General features: G+C 43.2%; 2 protein-coding genes across 5 annotated transcripts in view; both read right to left on the bottom strand.

Annotated features, from left to right (window-relative positions):
* The window catches only part of LOC143316750 (uncharacterized), an 83,796-nt gene that overhangs the window by 38,950 nt on the left and 32,255 nt on the right, over window positions 1–12,591 (bottom strand). For 2 of the 4 annotated variants that reach the window (XR_013076606.1, XM_076724388.1), the window contains exons 2-3: window positions 7,699–7,999; window positions 1,653–1,740 (exon numbers count right to left, since the gene is read on the bottom strand). Coding sequence is in view for 2 of the 4 variants with exons in the window: in XM_076724388.1 (XP_076580503.1) it covers window positions 1,653–1,740; window positions 7,699–7,876 (266 nt within the window). In the remaining 2 variants the exon portion in view is untranslated. The remainder of the gene's footprint in view (window positions 1–1,652; window positions 1,741–7,698; window positions 8,000–12,591) is intronic. The other 2 variants (XR_013076605.1, XM_076724381.1) reach the window with 1 other exon arrangement.
* On the bottom strand, window positions 1,999–4,431 carry sox2 (SRY-box transcription factor 2). The gene has a single exon (XM_076724369.1). The coding sequence runs from the start codon at window positions 3,903–3,905 to the stop codon at window positions 2,937–2,939; it is 969 nt and encodes a 322-aa protein (XP_076580484.1). The 5' UTR covers window positions 3,906–4,431; the 3' UTR covers window positions 1,999–2,936.

Genomic DNA, 12,591 nt, shown 5'->3' with positions numbered 1-12,591 from the left:
CAAGGGACTATTCAGAAATTGAATTTTTAAAGTAGATTTAGACAAGGAAATAAGAATAAAAAATATACAAGCCACAACCTCCTCTCCAAATAAAAGAAAAAAAAATCTAACATCCAGAGAAGAGAGTATCAAACGCAACAAGATAAAGGTGTGAAACGCTCTGGTTTGGTTTTCCTGGGCCTTATTGGGGATCCTGGTTGTGTCAACATGCGCTCTTTACAGGCGTAGCAAATAAGCTCCAGCTTTTTGTGATGCTCGACACAAAAATATAAGATGACCATCAAACACAGCAACTATTCTCTCCATTCGAAAGGCTTTTCCAGCACATCAAAGGTGCGGCGCTCAGCCGGGGAAAAATAATCATTTCTCGGGGCCTCCGGGCCTGCAGGGGCCCGGCGTTCATGGCAAGAAAAAAAAAAAAAAAAGATTTAATTGCATCTGCGCGTCCGACCTTTAAAAAACACTTTGTTTATCACTGGTGTTCTCGGTTATTACAACCAATTCAGCTGCTTGGATCAATAATTAATGGAGCAACCAACGATCCCCTGACCTCTTGAAGGACCGACTGGGAGGGGGAGGGGGGACAGAGGGGAGTGGACGGATAAATACCGAGGGGCCTCTTCAAATATTCATCTGCCGGTTAATGTGAGCTCCGCTCCCCCGGGACCCAGCCTGCAAGACACAACGGCCCTAATCTACCTCGCCGTACACACACACACACACACACACACACACACACACACACACACACACACACACACACTCCCCCAGATTTAAAACCGTTAGTTAAATTCAGAACGCGCAGTTAGCTCATCATAAGGATTATTATTATGGGGGGCGGGGGGGAGGCAGCCTGGCTGGGTGCATGGGAGCATTTTGGAACCGGTTCGGTGTTTATCTGTCCTTCCTTTTTTTTTTTTTTTTTTTTTTAAGGCAGGAGGGGTGGTGGTGGAGGTGGAGGTGGTGTGGAGTCACCAGAGAGCTTGAACCGTGAGAACCAGGGTTAACGGGAAACAGCAGGGCCCGTTTGATTAAACATTAAATTAAAATGCTCTCACTCCATATGGAGCTATTACATCGCGAGACAAAAAAAGCATATCCCGGCAGGTCCCGCTGGCCTGGCTCCTTTCAAGAGGGCTCACCTTCAATTTAGACTGAACATTTGAGCTGGAGGAGAAAAAAAAAAATAGCGTCCAAAAAAGTAACACACCTTGTTAGATCAAACCAAACATCCAGAGGAACTGTTCCAACATGAAAAAGGCCTGGGTTCATGAGATTAGGCTGTCGCACATACTCATAAATATCCACATATGCTGTTGTCACAGTCAAGTGTCATTAGAAAATAAAAATCCAGCCATGACAGAAATCCTCCTGTCAGTTTACACAAATGTTAGATAGCTGTGAAGGACGGCAATAAATGGGATTTATGTCTGTTTAGACACTGGCATTAGCGCCATCTGATCATCCCTCCCCGTTCGCTGTCCCATTCAAAAGCAGGCCCCAAAATACTAAGAAGTCCACAAAATGATATAGAATGCAGAGTTAAATTAATGTAAAAAGAAAATCTATTTTTTTATGTTACTTGGGCCTCAATAGCAGTGCTGATTAGTATTTTTCAGTGATTATAGAAGAGCAGAAATGACAGTCTATACCTGGGGATGTTGGACATTTGGGTGGAAAAATCTTCCCCTTTTAGGAAACAGGCAACAAACTTTGGCTTGATGGGGCCATCCGCAGGCACTAGAAAATAGAAACGTGGTTAACCACGACGGACAAGCTGAAATACTTGATGAGAGTTTAAAAACGAGGCAACGTGGCCCTCACAAACTGTTCTTTTTGTCAGCTGAAGTCTGACACTTTATATCCACGAAGATGGAAGGAGTCAGTGTTAAACTTACAGTAAATGTTCACATCAGAGGAAAGACAGATGACAACTGAACATGTGATGACTGCCTGCACGCATGAAATGACAGAGAAAACAAATCAAAACTCGTACAATTTCATGTATCCAAATTTCCAAAATTTATTCATTTCAAACTGCATATTGAAAAAAAATATACTCAGCTGAAATTGTAACTGTTATAAGGATGGTATTAGTTCCGGTATATATATACATGGAGTGGTTGGCTTCTGCGTACAGGCCACAATTTTTAAAATACAACTACGGGAATGAATTTCGAAATAAAACTTAAAATATCACAGTAAATATACAGAAATTGTACAAATCAATTAGAAAATAAAGAGCACAAGCGTCATACCTCTAACAGATGAAAAGTGGGAGACGGAAATATAAATTAACAACCTATATTTTAAGCTGTATGAGAGAAAACAAAGTGTCTTATCTTTTTTTTTTTTAAAGAAATTAAAATGTTTAGTATTATTGACCTTAAATGGAAAAAAAAAAAAAAAAACAGCATTACCTGCTTCGTTTTATGTCCCTTTTCTTTCCAATGTTTGCAGTAATAAAGGAGCATAACTGATCGCTCCCATATAAATTGCAGTTCTGCCGTTTTCACTTTTAATATTTTCTGCAGAACTGGCCTTGCTTTATATAAAAAGAAAAAAGAAAAGAAAAAACGCAACCTCTTGCAGTTTAACGAACAATTTCATCTGATTGTAATGTTTCTTTGATAAATACTGTACAAAAGGTGATTGCAATAATAAAACATTTGATTGCGACTCCCACTTTCTAGTCTTCCGAACTTCATCCACCAGTGAAGAGGGGATCTCCTACCGTTCCTCTAGAGCTTCCTTAGAATAAAATGAAAGAAAAAAAAAGAGTCGTGTGTCCTTTTCCTGGAGACTTCTATACAACTTTTCCCACCCCGAAATTTTTCTGTACAAAAATAGTCCAACGTTAATAGTCCACAGTTTCTCTTATAAAAGTTCGTTTTCTCTCTCTCTTTCTCTCTCTCTTTCTCTTTGCTTTGTGTCTCTTACATGTGTGTTAACGGCAGCGTGCCGTTGATCGTCGTCCCGGGCACGGTGCTCTGGTAGTGCCCGGACATGTGTAGCCTGGTCTGGGCGGTCTGCTCGCTGACCTCCGCCCCGGGCAGGTACATGCTGATCATGTCCCTCAGATCTCCGCTTTGGCAGCCCGGGGCGGCCCGGTGGGACGACGAGGTGACGACGGGCGGGCTGGAGCTGCTGGACTCGGACTTCACCACCGAGGAGGGCCCCATGGAGCCCAGGGCGGTCATCCCCGGCGTGGTTTGCTGGGAATAGGACATGGAGTATGTCGGGGAGCCGTTCATGTAGCTCTGGGAGCTGGTCATGGTGTTGTACTGCAGGGCGCTCATGTCGTAGCGGTGCATGGACTGCATCTGGCTCGGGTTGTGCGCGTTCAGCCCCGGGTGCTGGTAACTCAGCTGGTCCTGCATCATGCCGTAGCCACCGTTGGTCCAGCCGTTCATGTGCGCCGCATAGGTGTCCATCCGCTGGTTCACCCCACCGCCCAGCCCGGCCCCCACTCCCACACCGACCCCAGCTCCCATCCCGTTCCCTCCCGGAGCCAGCAGCCCGCCGGGCAAGGTGTACTTGTCCTTCTTCATGAGGGTCTTGGTTTTCCGCCGGGGCCGGTATTTGTAATCCGGATGCTCCTTCATGTGCAGGGCCCGCAGCCTCTTGGCTTCGTCGATGAAAGGTCTCTTCTCACTTTCCGACAGAAGTTTCCACTCTGCGCCCAGCCTCTTGCTTATCTCCGAGTTGTGCATTTTGGGATTTTCTTGCGCCATCTTCCTCCTCTGGCCCCGGGACCACACCATGAACGCGTTCATGGGTCTCTTGACCCGCTCCGGACTGTTTTTCTGATTGGCGCCGGTGCCGGACGTGTTGGTGTTGCCCGAGCCCCCCGTGTTGGTCTGGGGATTCGGGGGCTTCAGTTCAGTCTCCATCATGTTATACATCAGGAACAGCTTTTAGTTTGGAGCTCCCGAGCAGAGGAAAAAAAAAAAACCCCACACAACTCCACAAGGCAGAGGGAGGACAGTGAGGAGCGCGGAGCTGCGGAGGAGAAGTTACCTGTCGATTCTTCTCTGCAACTTTTTCTCTGGACAAAAACAACAGGCAGCACAGCCGCGTCTCCACACACTCTCCCTCTCTCTCCCTCTCTCTCTCTCCCTCTCACTGAGTGTGTGTCAGAGTGTGGGTGTGAGTGTGTGCGACAAAGAGCCTTCTCCCAATAGGTCCCTGCTATGTTGTGTCCACAAAACTTCTCCCGTCGCTTCTCCGAAAAAGCATCAACAAACTGTACTTTTTCGCCTCTGTCCGCCTGAGCCTTGACAACTCCAGATAGTTTTTGAACAAGTTAATAGACAACCATTCATGTGACGGGGCTGTCAGCGAATAAATGGCTTCGACCTGGCCAATCAGAGCCGGCCTGCTCCCCTGACACACCAATGGGAGGCCTTAATTAGCATAAAGGGGCAGGGTCTGCTCTGCCCCGACACACACACACACACACACGCACATTTACGCACACTCAGGCTGCCCATATGAGCCAATACAAAGTACATATTTACTATTTTCAGACTTGTGGAGATATTTCTCTGGGAAAATACATATGGAGGCACTTTATGAACATTTTCTGGCGTTATAGAGAGGAAGAGGGATGTGCAAGAGCTTGCTGGCTCTAGTGGGGAAATTAAAAAGTGTCGCCCTGCAAACTTTGTCAGTAAAAAAGGGCCAAAAGGTTTCCTAACAAAAAAAAATAAAAAATAAAAAAAAGACTAAGAATTTTTAATAAATAAGGACGCTCTTTTTATCTTTTAGTTTATTTTCTATTTAGATGTGCAGCCTGGATTCTAACAGCAAACCCAAATTAAATAAAATGAGTTCAAAATCAGTAAAAAGTGTCAAATAAATCCGCCAAAGGTTGACATTAATGGTGTGTGTGTGTGTCATCTAAAGCTGAAGGAGGGAGCAGCATTGTTCTGACATTAAGTCCCGGCCCGTGACACTGCTGTTGTTCAAAATCAAAAAGTCACTAATTCCCCCACTTACGGCCCCAATAACATAACAGCACTTAAATAAACTTTGTTAGTTAACTCAAAGCTCTGAATGGCGGTGGTGTGTGTGCGGATGCGTGCGTGTGTGTGTGTGTGTGAGGGGGGAAGCCACGGCTGGTTTTTAGCGTTGAAAAGAGGAAAGGTAATCCAAGATGTTTCCCCCAGTCCTTTTGTTTAGTGAAGTTGAATGCCAACACACAGAAGGCAGACGGGCTCATCTCAGCACAAATAAGCGGTTTTTGTTTGGGATGTTGTCGCTACATCTGTCCGGACAAAGCCCCAACTCCACTCCACTTCCACTGCCACAGTGCTGCTGTTGTTGTGAGGGCTTTGTAGTTTGGGAGGGGGGGTACGGCCTACCGGGGACAGGAGGGGAGGAGAAATAAAGGTGAGGAATATTTTAAGATAAAGTGTGTTTGCACAAAAGGCGCAGCTCATTCATATGAGCCTGAACAAGCGTGTCGGCCAATTAGCGTGAATGAAAAGCGGCCTCCACCTGCTTCACTTTCCCGTGGATCAAACCGAGCACACAGCGATTATTACGGGACGAAACCGGCGTCGTCGCCCTTAAAGCTCCATAATTCACTCATACAGTTTTAACGTCCAGAAACGACTAAAGTTTTCTGAGGTTTGGGAGTGTTGCTGCCACTTGTTTTGCCGTTTCCCCCTGAATTTCCATGTGAAAGGCCAGGCGTCCTGCTGCGTGACACCAGTGCCGCCTACTGGAGAGAATGAGAACTACATGCAGCTCCGAGAGCCCAGAAAGGCTTTTCTCAAACAGAGAGAGGGAATAGTGATGGCTGTTTGCAGAAGTTCGGTTAAATACACAGGAAATGCTTAAAAAAAATCTTAAAAACATATTTAGTACACCAACAACAGTAAAAGAGCTGAAAAGCAGCAGAGATGTTCAGTCACACCACAGCCACACATCTGCCTGCAAGCCAGACAATCCCAATAATTAAAGATAGATCAAGTACACACACCTGAAATAATTTAATTTAAATGCGTGTCTCTAGATTAAATCATAATTGAAAGTGAATAGATCAAGCCTTATTATTTTGTTTTAGTCATTTGATAATAAATGGAGGAGCGGAGCCCCCGTGCTCTCATTATGCCGGCCCCGGCAACCTTACATAAGATTCATCTTGTGCTTAATAGGCTGCGAGAGGCGACACATGCAGCTCGGTCCATTATAATGCAAGGTTGAAATGGGCCGCTCGGCTGCTATCTGCATCTGAGTGTGTTCCCCGCTACCTCTAATCTGCTTATGATAATAAAGGAACAGCGGGGCCCTGCAGCTCTCTGAAAGCAGGCCCCATCCAGCCGGGAATGGCCCCGCATCCACAATCATCCTGAATTAAAGCCGTTGTTTGACAAAAAACAGGAGAAACTAGCGGGGCGGCTCCCTCGGACCACTTGTAAGCCCCCTGCTTTACCAGGTTGGGATGGATACAGCAAATACAGCGAGCAGCACGCTGTGATATCAAAATACTGTTTTGCGGTTGCACAAATCTAGGTGATAGGATGACTGCAAATAAATAAATAAATTCAATTAAATTAAAAAAAAAAAACAAACAACAACAACAACAAAAAAAAAAACAAGAGACAAAAAAGAGCAACAATACAAGTGAAAAATTATTCGAACAACAGCCGCGCAGGGAGGATGTCTGACTGTCATTATCCAAAAATACAACTTCTGAGCTGATAATACTCGCACACAGAGTAAACACACACATTTCAAAATCGGTGAAATGACTAATTATGCTCAAGGGAAACAAAATGGTAACTTCTGTATGGCAATGAGGCAGACAGATTTCAGGTGAAATGGAAATAAATGGCTCGTTTCTCGCCACTAGGGGCCGTACCAGAAGCTGGGGACGCAGCCGGGAAAACACTTTATGAAAACATTAATAAGTGCTGCTTCACCATAATTGTGGAAAACGGACATTTAAAATATACATATTATTATATTTTTCCTTCCGGATAAATGCGGGAATAAATTTGTCCTCAGTGTCTGAAGACACTGACGAGCCTTTAGACAGGTGCTCAAGTTATGGTTTGTTAAAATGTCACTACATTTATTTTAGTTATTTTATTTTCAATAGATTTGAATAAAATATTTATTTAGTTTGCTGCCGTGACAGACTAAAAGAAATCCGATTCGAGCATAAAGCATGAACGTGTATCAGGTTGGAAAATTGACAAGACGTCGTTCAACATTCGGAATAATTAATTAAAATATAAAGTGCGCGTGCGATTAAAAACATGATAATCTGTAGAGCAAAATAAAATGAATAAATAAATAAGTGACTCTAATAGTGTAATAAAGGCGCATCACTGCGGGCCAAAGTAAAAATAATCCCCGGCGTTTTGTTTGATTTGTAAGTCAAACCTCATGTTATTTAACAGCGATGAAAACAAAGAGGAAAATTAATGGAAAGAATTAAAATACACGCAGAAAACAAATGTGAACTCTGATGACTCACAACATACATTCTGCCTGTATGTTGGGTAGAAAATCAAAGCGGCCAACAACAGCTCAGGCAGTCAGTCAAGCTCATGATGCCATGCGGTGTCATTCCACAACACTGCATGTTTTACATACACACCGCCTCAAACACACACCAACATACACACCGACACGCACACAAACACACACAGGGCTTCTCCTCTCCACCGCACTCCAACTTACTGCCAGTTTGGGAGTTGTCTTCCTCTCGTCTTGATTGGCAGAAATTAAACAAGATGCCATTTTCGCTCAACCTCCTCCATATCTCCCCCTCGCTTCTCCCCGGCGAGGAAGCCTCCAGTTGTCCGGGACAGAGCCCCCCGACGCCGGCCGCGAAACGTCCACCCGGCGCCCTCCGCATGTTCCCCCCTCTCCCCGATAGTCCGCGCGGTTTCGACCCGGCAGCCGGCGCGCGTTGGCCGGCGTGCAGCCCCGTGGAGCCGCGCTGTCTGTCTGGAGCTCCGCTGTCTTCTTTCCGCGAGCCCTGCAACAAGAAAAGCCGTTTACGGCGACACACAATGTGAAAAGGGGGCCGATTTAAAAAGGAGAAGAATGCAAGCAAGAACAACAAAAGTCAGTTATAGCAAAGTCTATGCCTCTCCTCTCCTATCTTCCACCCCCTAGCTTAGCCCACATAATGAGCAGGAAAAAGCTTTATATTTTGTTCACTGGGTATTCACAGATAATTTGAAGCCATTGTTTCTGCCACAGATGGTTCTTTTTAATACAATAACGGTGCTCTTTGTGAATAGCGAGCCCACAATAAAAATCTAAAGCGTCCTCCTGAATAACCATTTTGTTCTCTCTTGTATAGGCCGAACAAAAGCGCCAGTGAGGTAATGGCCTGCCTTATTGAAAGCCTCAGAATGGGGATTTGATAAAGATTTTTTTCGCTCCTTTTTCCTTTTTGCACAAAGTACACGGCAATGTCAAAAAGAAACTGACACGGCATGAAAAGGAAAAAGGCTCTAAAAAGTGCTTGCTGCTGCAGGTTGCGACAGTTATTACTATTATTATTATTATTATTGTTGTTATTATTATTATTGCTATTATTATTATTACTATTATTATTATTAGACTGTTATTTCCATTTCTTAACTTTGTGCAGAGGTGAGAGGTTGTTTTTGGGGGGCTGCAGCAGAGCAGGTCAGGTGCAGGCGTGTTATGGATTTTACAATGGAGCTTAAATCCAGAATACATTAGCCTCCAAAGGTCTACTGTGGATTTGGCACAGTCTCATAATTTTGCATAGGGTGAGTCAAGTTGTGCTTGATAGAATTAAGTATTCAGGGCGCATATCCTTGGTGTCTTGCAGAAACCTCCTGTTTCTAATTCTACCCTTTCATTACAATCGCCTTGAAAATATTGCATGCCCTTAAAGCGTTGATAAGGCACTGTGAAATGTCATAAATGTATGGATGTTAATGGGGTGGGGGGTGGGGGGGGGGGAATCAGGTAGACTAATGTAACCTGCTGATGGTGAGAGGCAATGCCTGCAGGTGTGTGCAGTCAACATGTATTAGCTCCTCCAGGATGGATCCTGCAGCCATGTACAAGCCACCTCCGTCTGCCCACGCTTGATGTAATTTGTAATTAACTCATGGCTAATCAATAAAGCGTTTAACAGAAAGCACAATGGACACAGGGGATGATCCCAAGCCAAACATATTGGATGTCAGTGATCGTTACAAGGTGAGGACACCCTGTCTATCACAGGGATGGAGGGTGAGGTTGGAGGCGGGACGCAGCAGGAGGAGACAGGGGCAGGAGATGAGGGGAGAAGTGAATGGAAGGAAGGAGAGAAGGGCAGAGAGGAGAGAGGGGATGAAAGGGGGGATAATGGAGGACAGGAGAGGTGAGGAGAAGGGAGCAAAGAATCTTATTTCACCCTGTCTATAGATCATACACACACACACACACACACACACACACACACACACACACACACACAACAATAAACACACACAGAATCAGTTTCCTTCTTGCAACCACGATCGCTAAGCCGTGAACCAATCACATGTCAACCCTTACACACAGTTGGATTAAGACCAAGGCCTCACATCTTACAACAGCCTTCCTAACACTGGAAGCATGAAAAAAAAAAAATCAGTGACATAATTTACATTATTTATCATTTACTTAATCAGTTCAGTTCATCAGAAGAGAAGTGGCTGTACACTTAGAAAAAACATAAGGAGGCTTTTCAGATGCAAGAAAAGAACCGTTTTTGTTACAAGTGCAAAAGGTAACGAAAAGGTTAATCCACTTTTTGTATGCGTGAGGGCTATTTATTTCCTGTGACATGAGTTGGTTTACTTTACTGCACGCACCTGATTTTACTTCCTAAAAAGCCTGAATAAACTCTCTCACATTTGTTTGAACTTATCAGTTCCTCTCCATGTCACTGCAAAGATTAAATATGATATAAACACAATATAAAAATAGTTATTGCAGTGATTCAGCATCTTGACACAATCAACAGTGACAGAAGGTTTGAAAACAGATTTTTTAAATAAATATTCAGCATCACTTTCAGATGCTGATTTCTAGTCTTTTCATTTTCTGCAAAACACTCATGGCTAGGCAACATTTATCTGGCTGAAACCCACTTTCACACAGGCTAAGTGATGCATTTAACATTTCTAGAAATAAGTAGTTTCCCATGATGTTGGCCATGATGAAATTCAAACCTCAGAAAATGAAAAAGACGTCCATGGGCACTGTGTTTGCACACAGCATCCCCCTCATTGAGCTTGCAAGGGAAGCACATCCACACCGAACAATCCAAAGACACAGAGCTGTTGACAGCTGATCTCTGAAAGTGCAGTGCAGAACCACCACAGCCAAGACCAGATGGGACCAGTCAGTGAGACAGGTTGAGTTAAAAAAAGAGGAGAGGAGAAACACCAGAATCAGATTTAAAGACTCAGAGAGAAACACAAAAGCAGAGAAACAGAGAGAGGATGACACAGACAGGCAGACAGAGAGAGAGAGGGGATCAGCACTCTCACTGTGATTTAGCTTAGCAGTAAAGAAATATGACTTTGCTCTTTATCTGATCAATCTGTGCCATACAGTGCCATACAGACAAATCACAGACATACCACTCATATTAGAGAGCTGGAGCGCTTTTAATTATAAACCCACCCACAGAGGAGAAGGGGGGACCAGTGGCACCATGAGAGCCTTTAGAAAGACAATCATCATCACTGAATGCTAATGCACTTTACATAGAATCTGTCTATTGACACACACACACACACACACACACACACACACACACTCTCCTGTTAGTATCTCCATATGCATGAGAGTGGACACATTTGCTGCGTCTGTTTTGTGTGTTTTCTCGCAGCTCGGCCTGATGGGAGATCCACAGTGGGCTTCTCTCCCTTTGTGTGTATCTGCATAGTATTGTGTGAGTGTGTGTGAGAGTGTGTGATACAGACACATTGACACAGTAATCAGTGATGGGGGGGGGGGGGGGCTATTGAAGGAGATGTGGCCAACCACCTGTCAATCATGTCACACGCACTAACCCTAACCCCCCAACACACACACACACACACACACACACATCTAGCCCATTAACACTGCTATATTTTCCCTTAACTGGCTGTTTTGAGGCTCATGCTCGCTCACAGTTACGATTCACAACGTTTCCCAAAGTATGTTCAATTTGGGCTCCAAGTCTGCTTTTCAGGCCCTGTTCTCCCCCATCCCCACCTCCCTGATGCTCTAATAACCTTAAATGCTCTGAAAACAAGGTATCGGCAGCAGTCATAGAGGAATTATTCAGATCCTTTACTTAAGGGAAAGTATTAATACCACATTGTAAAAATACAACAAAAAGTCCTGCATTGAAAATGTTACTTAAGTATGAACATATAATTAGGAACATATTAGGAAAATGTATGAAAAAGTGAAAGTACTGAAGTCAGAACATCGGGCCCTTTATGGCTGAATCTGATGATTACTTTCTCCATTAACTGACTGATTGTTTGGTTTGTAAAAATTCTGAAAATAGTGAAAAATGTCAATTGTCACAATTACTCAGAGCCCAAAAGAGACACGTTTGCAATACTTGTTACAGGAAAACTTACTGAAATGATTAGCAGAATAGTTAATTATCTGTCAATGAAATAATCCATGACTTGACTAATCATTGCAGCTGTACTTGTATAAACTGTTGGATAGTTTAATTTCTAACAAAATACCATATTTTACAAGCTCTTCATATGCTTTCTATGTAAACATCTTAATTTGTGAAGTAAGTAGTAACTAAAGCTGTAGAGTAATTGTACTGAAGTAAAAAGTACAGTACTTCCCTCTGGGACGCAGTTGAGTGACAGCTGCTGGGTATTAAATAGTTTGAATCTACATTTGGGCCATTTAAATGTAAAGCTATTATAGCAGCATTATTTCCAGTTATTTTAAAATGACCACTGCTGAGTTAAAGTTTAAGAGCATTAAGCCAGTAAAAAACCTTTAAAAATGAGAAGGTACAAGATCCTTTCATTATTGTATTGGTCTCTGTAAGACAAATTACCTTCAGATAGGAGCTGCTGACCATAACAACGTCAACAGAAATAAAGGAGCATGTCAAAAATGGCTACATTTAACAGTGTTTCACAGTCTGCAATGATGAACTTTTTCGAACATTGTTAATTTAATTCTCATTTTTCCAGCACATGCACTAATATCAGCGACTGAAACAGTAAAGAATTTCAAAATGGAATTCTAATAAATGTCACATACTATAACAACGATATGTATGAATTGTTTTTATTACAGCACGTATAGGTTATCTGTTCAAATAAGCCCACGGAATATGAATTTGCTTTCCTCCCCAAAGTAAGCCAGTACTTTTAGAGTATAACAGAAACTTTCGACAAAATGGAGAAATCCTTATTGCTTTATTGCAGTCAGGATCCATGATAGTGCAAGAGACTAAATAAAAGATGTCTTATTCTGAATGTCAAAACAGCTGATCACACATTTCTTTAAGCTGCAGCCAAATTCCCATTTTCTACTCTTTTACTTCTCTGTCAACAGTAAATATGTTAATGTGAACAG

The sequence above is a fragment of the Chaetodon auriga genome, chromosome 3 (assembly GCF_051107435.1).
Source record: "Chaetodon auriga isolate fChaAug3 chromosome 3, fChaAug3.hap1, whole genome shotgun sequence".
NCBI classification, from domain to species: domain Eukaryota; kingdom Metazoa; phylum Chordata; class Actinopteri; order Chaetodontiformes; family Chaetodontidae; genus Chaetodon; species Chaetodon auriga.
This window is presented reverse-complemented; position numbering and strand designations above follow the sequence as displayed.

What these genes read in the sequence shown, in the direction of transcription:
- sox2 (XM_076724369.1), bottom strand. Translation starts at nt 3,905, where the DNA reads ATGTATAACATGATGGAGACTGAACTGAAGCCCCCGAATCCCCAGACC.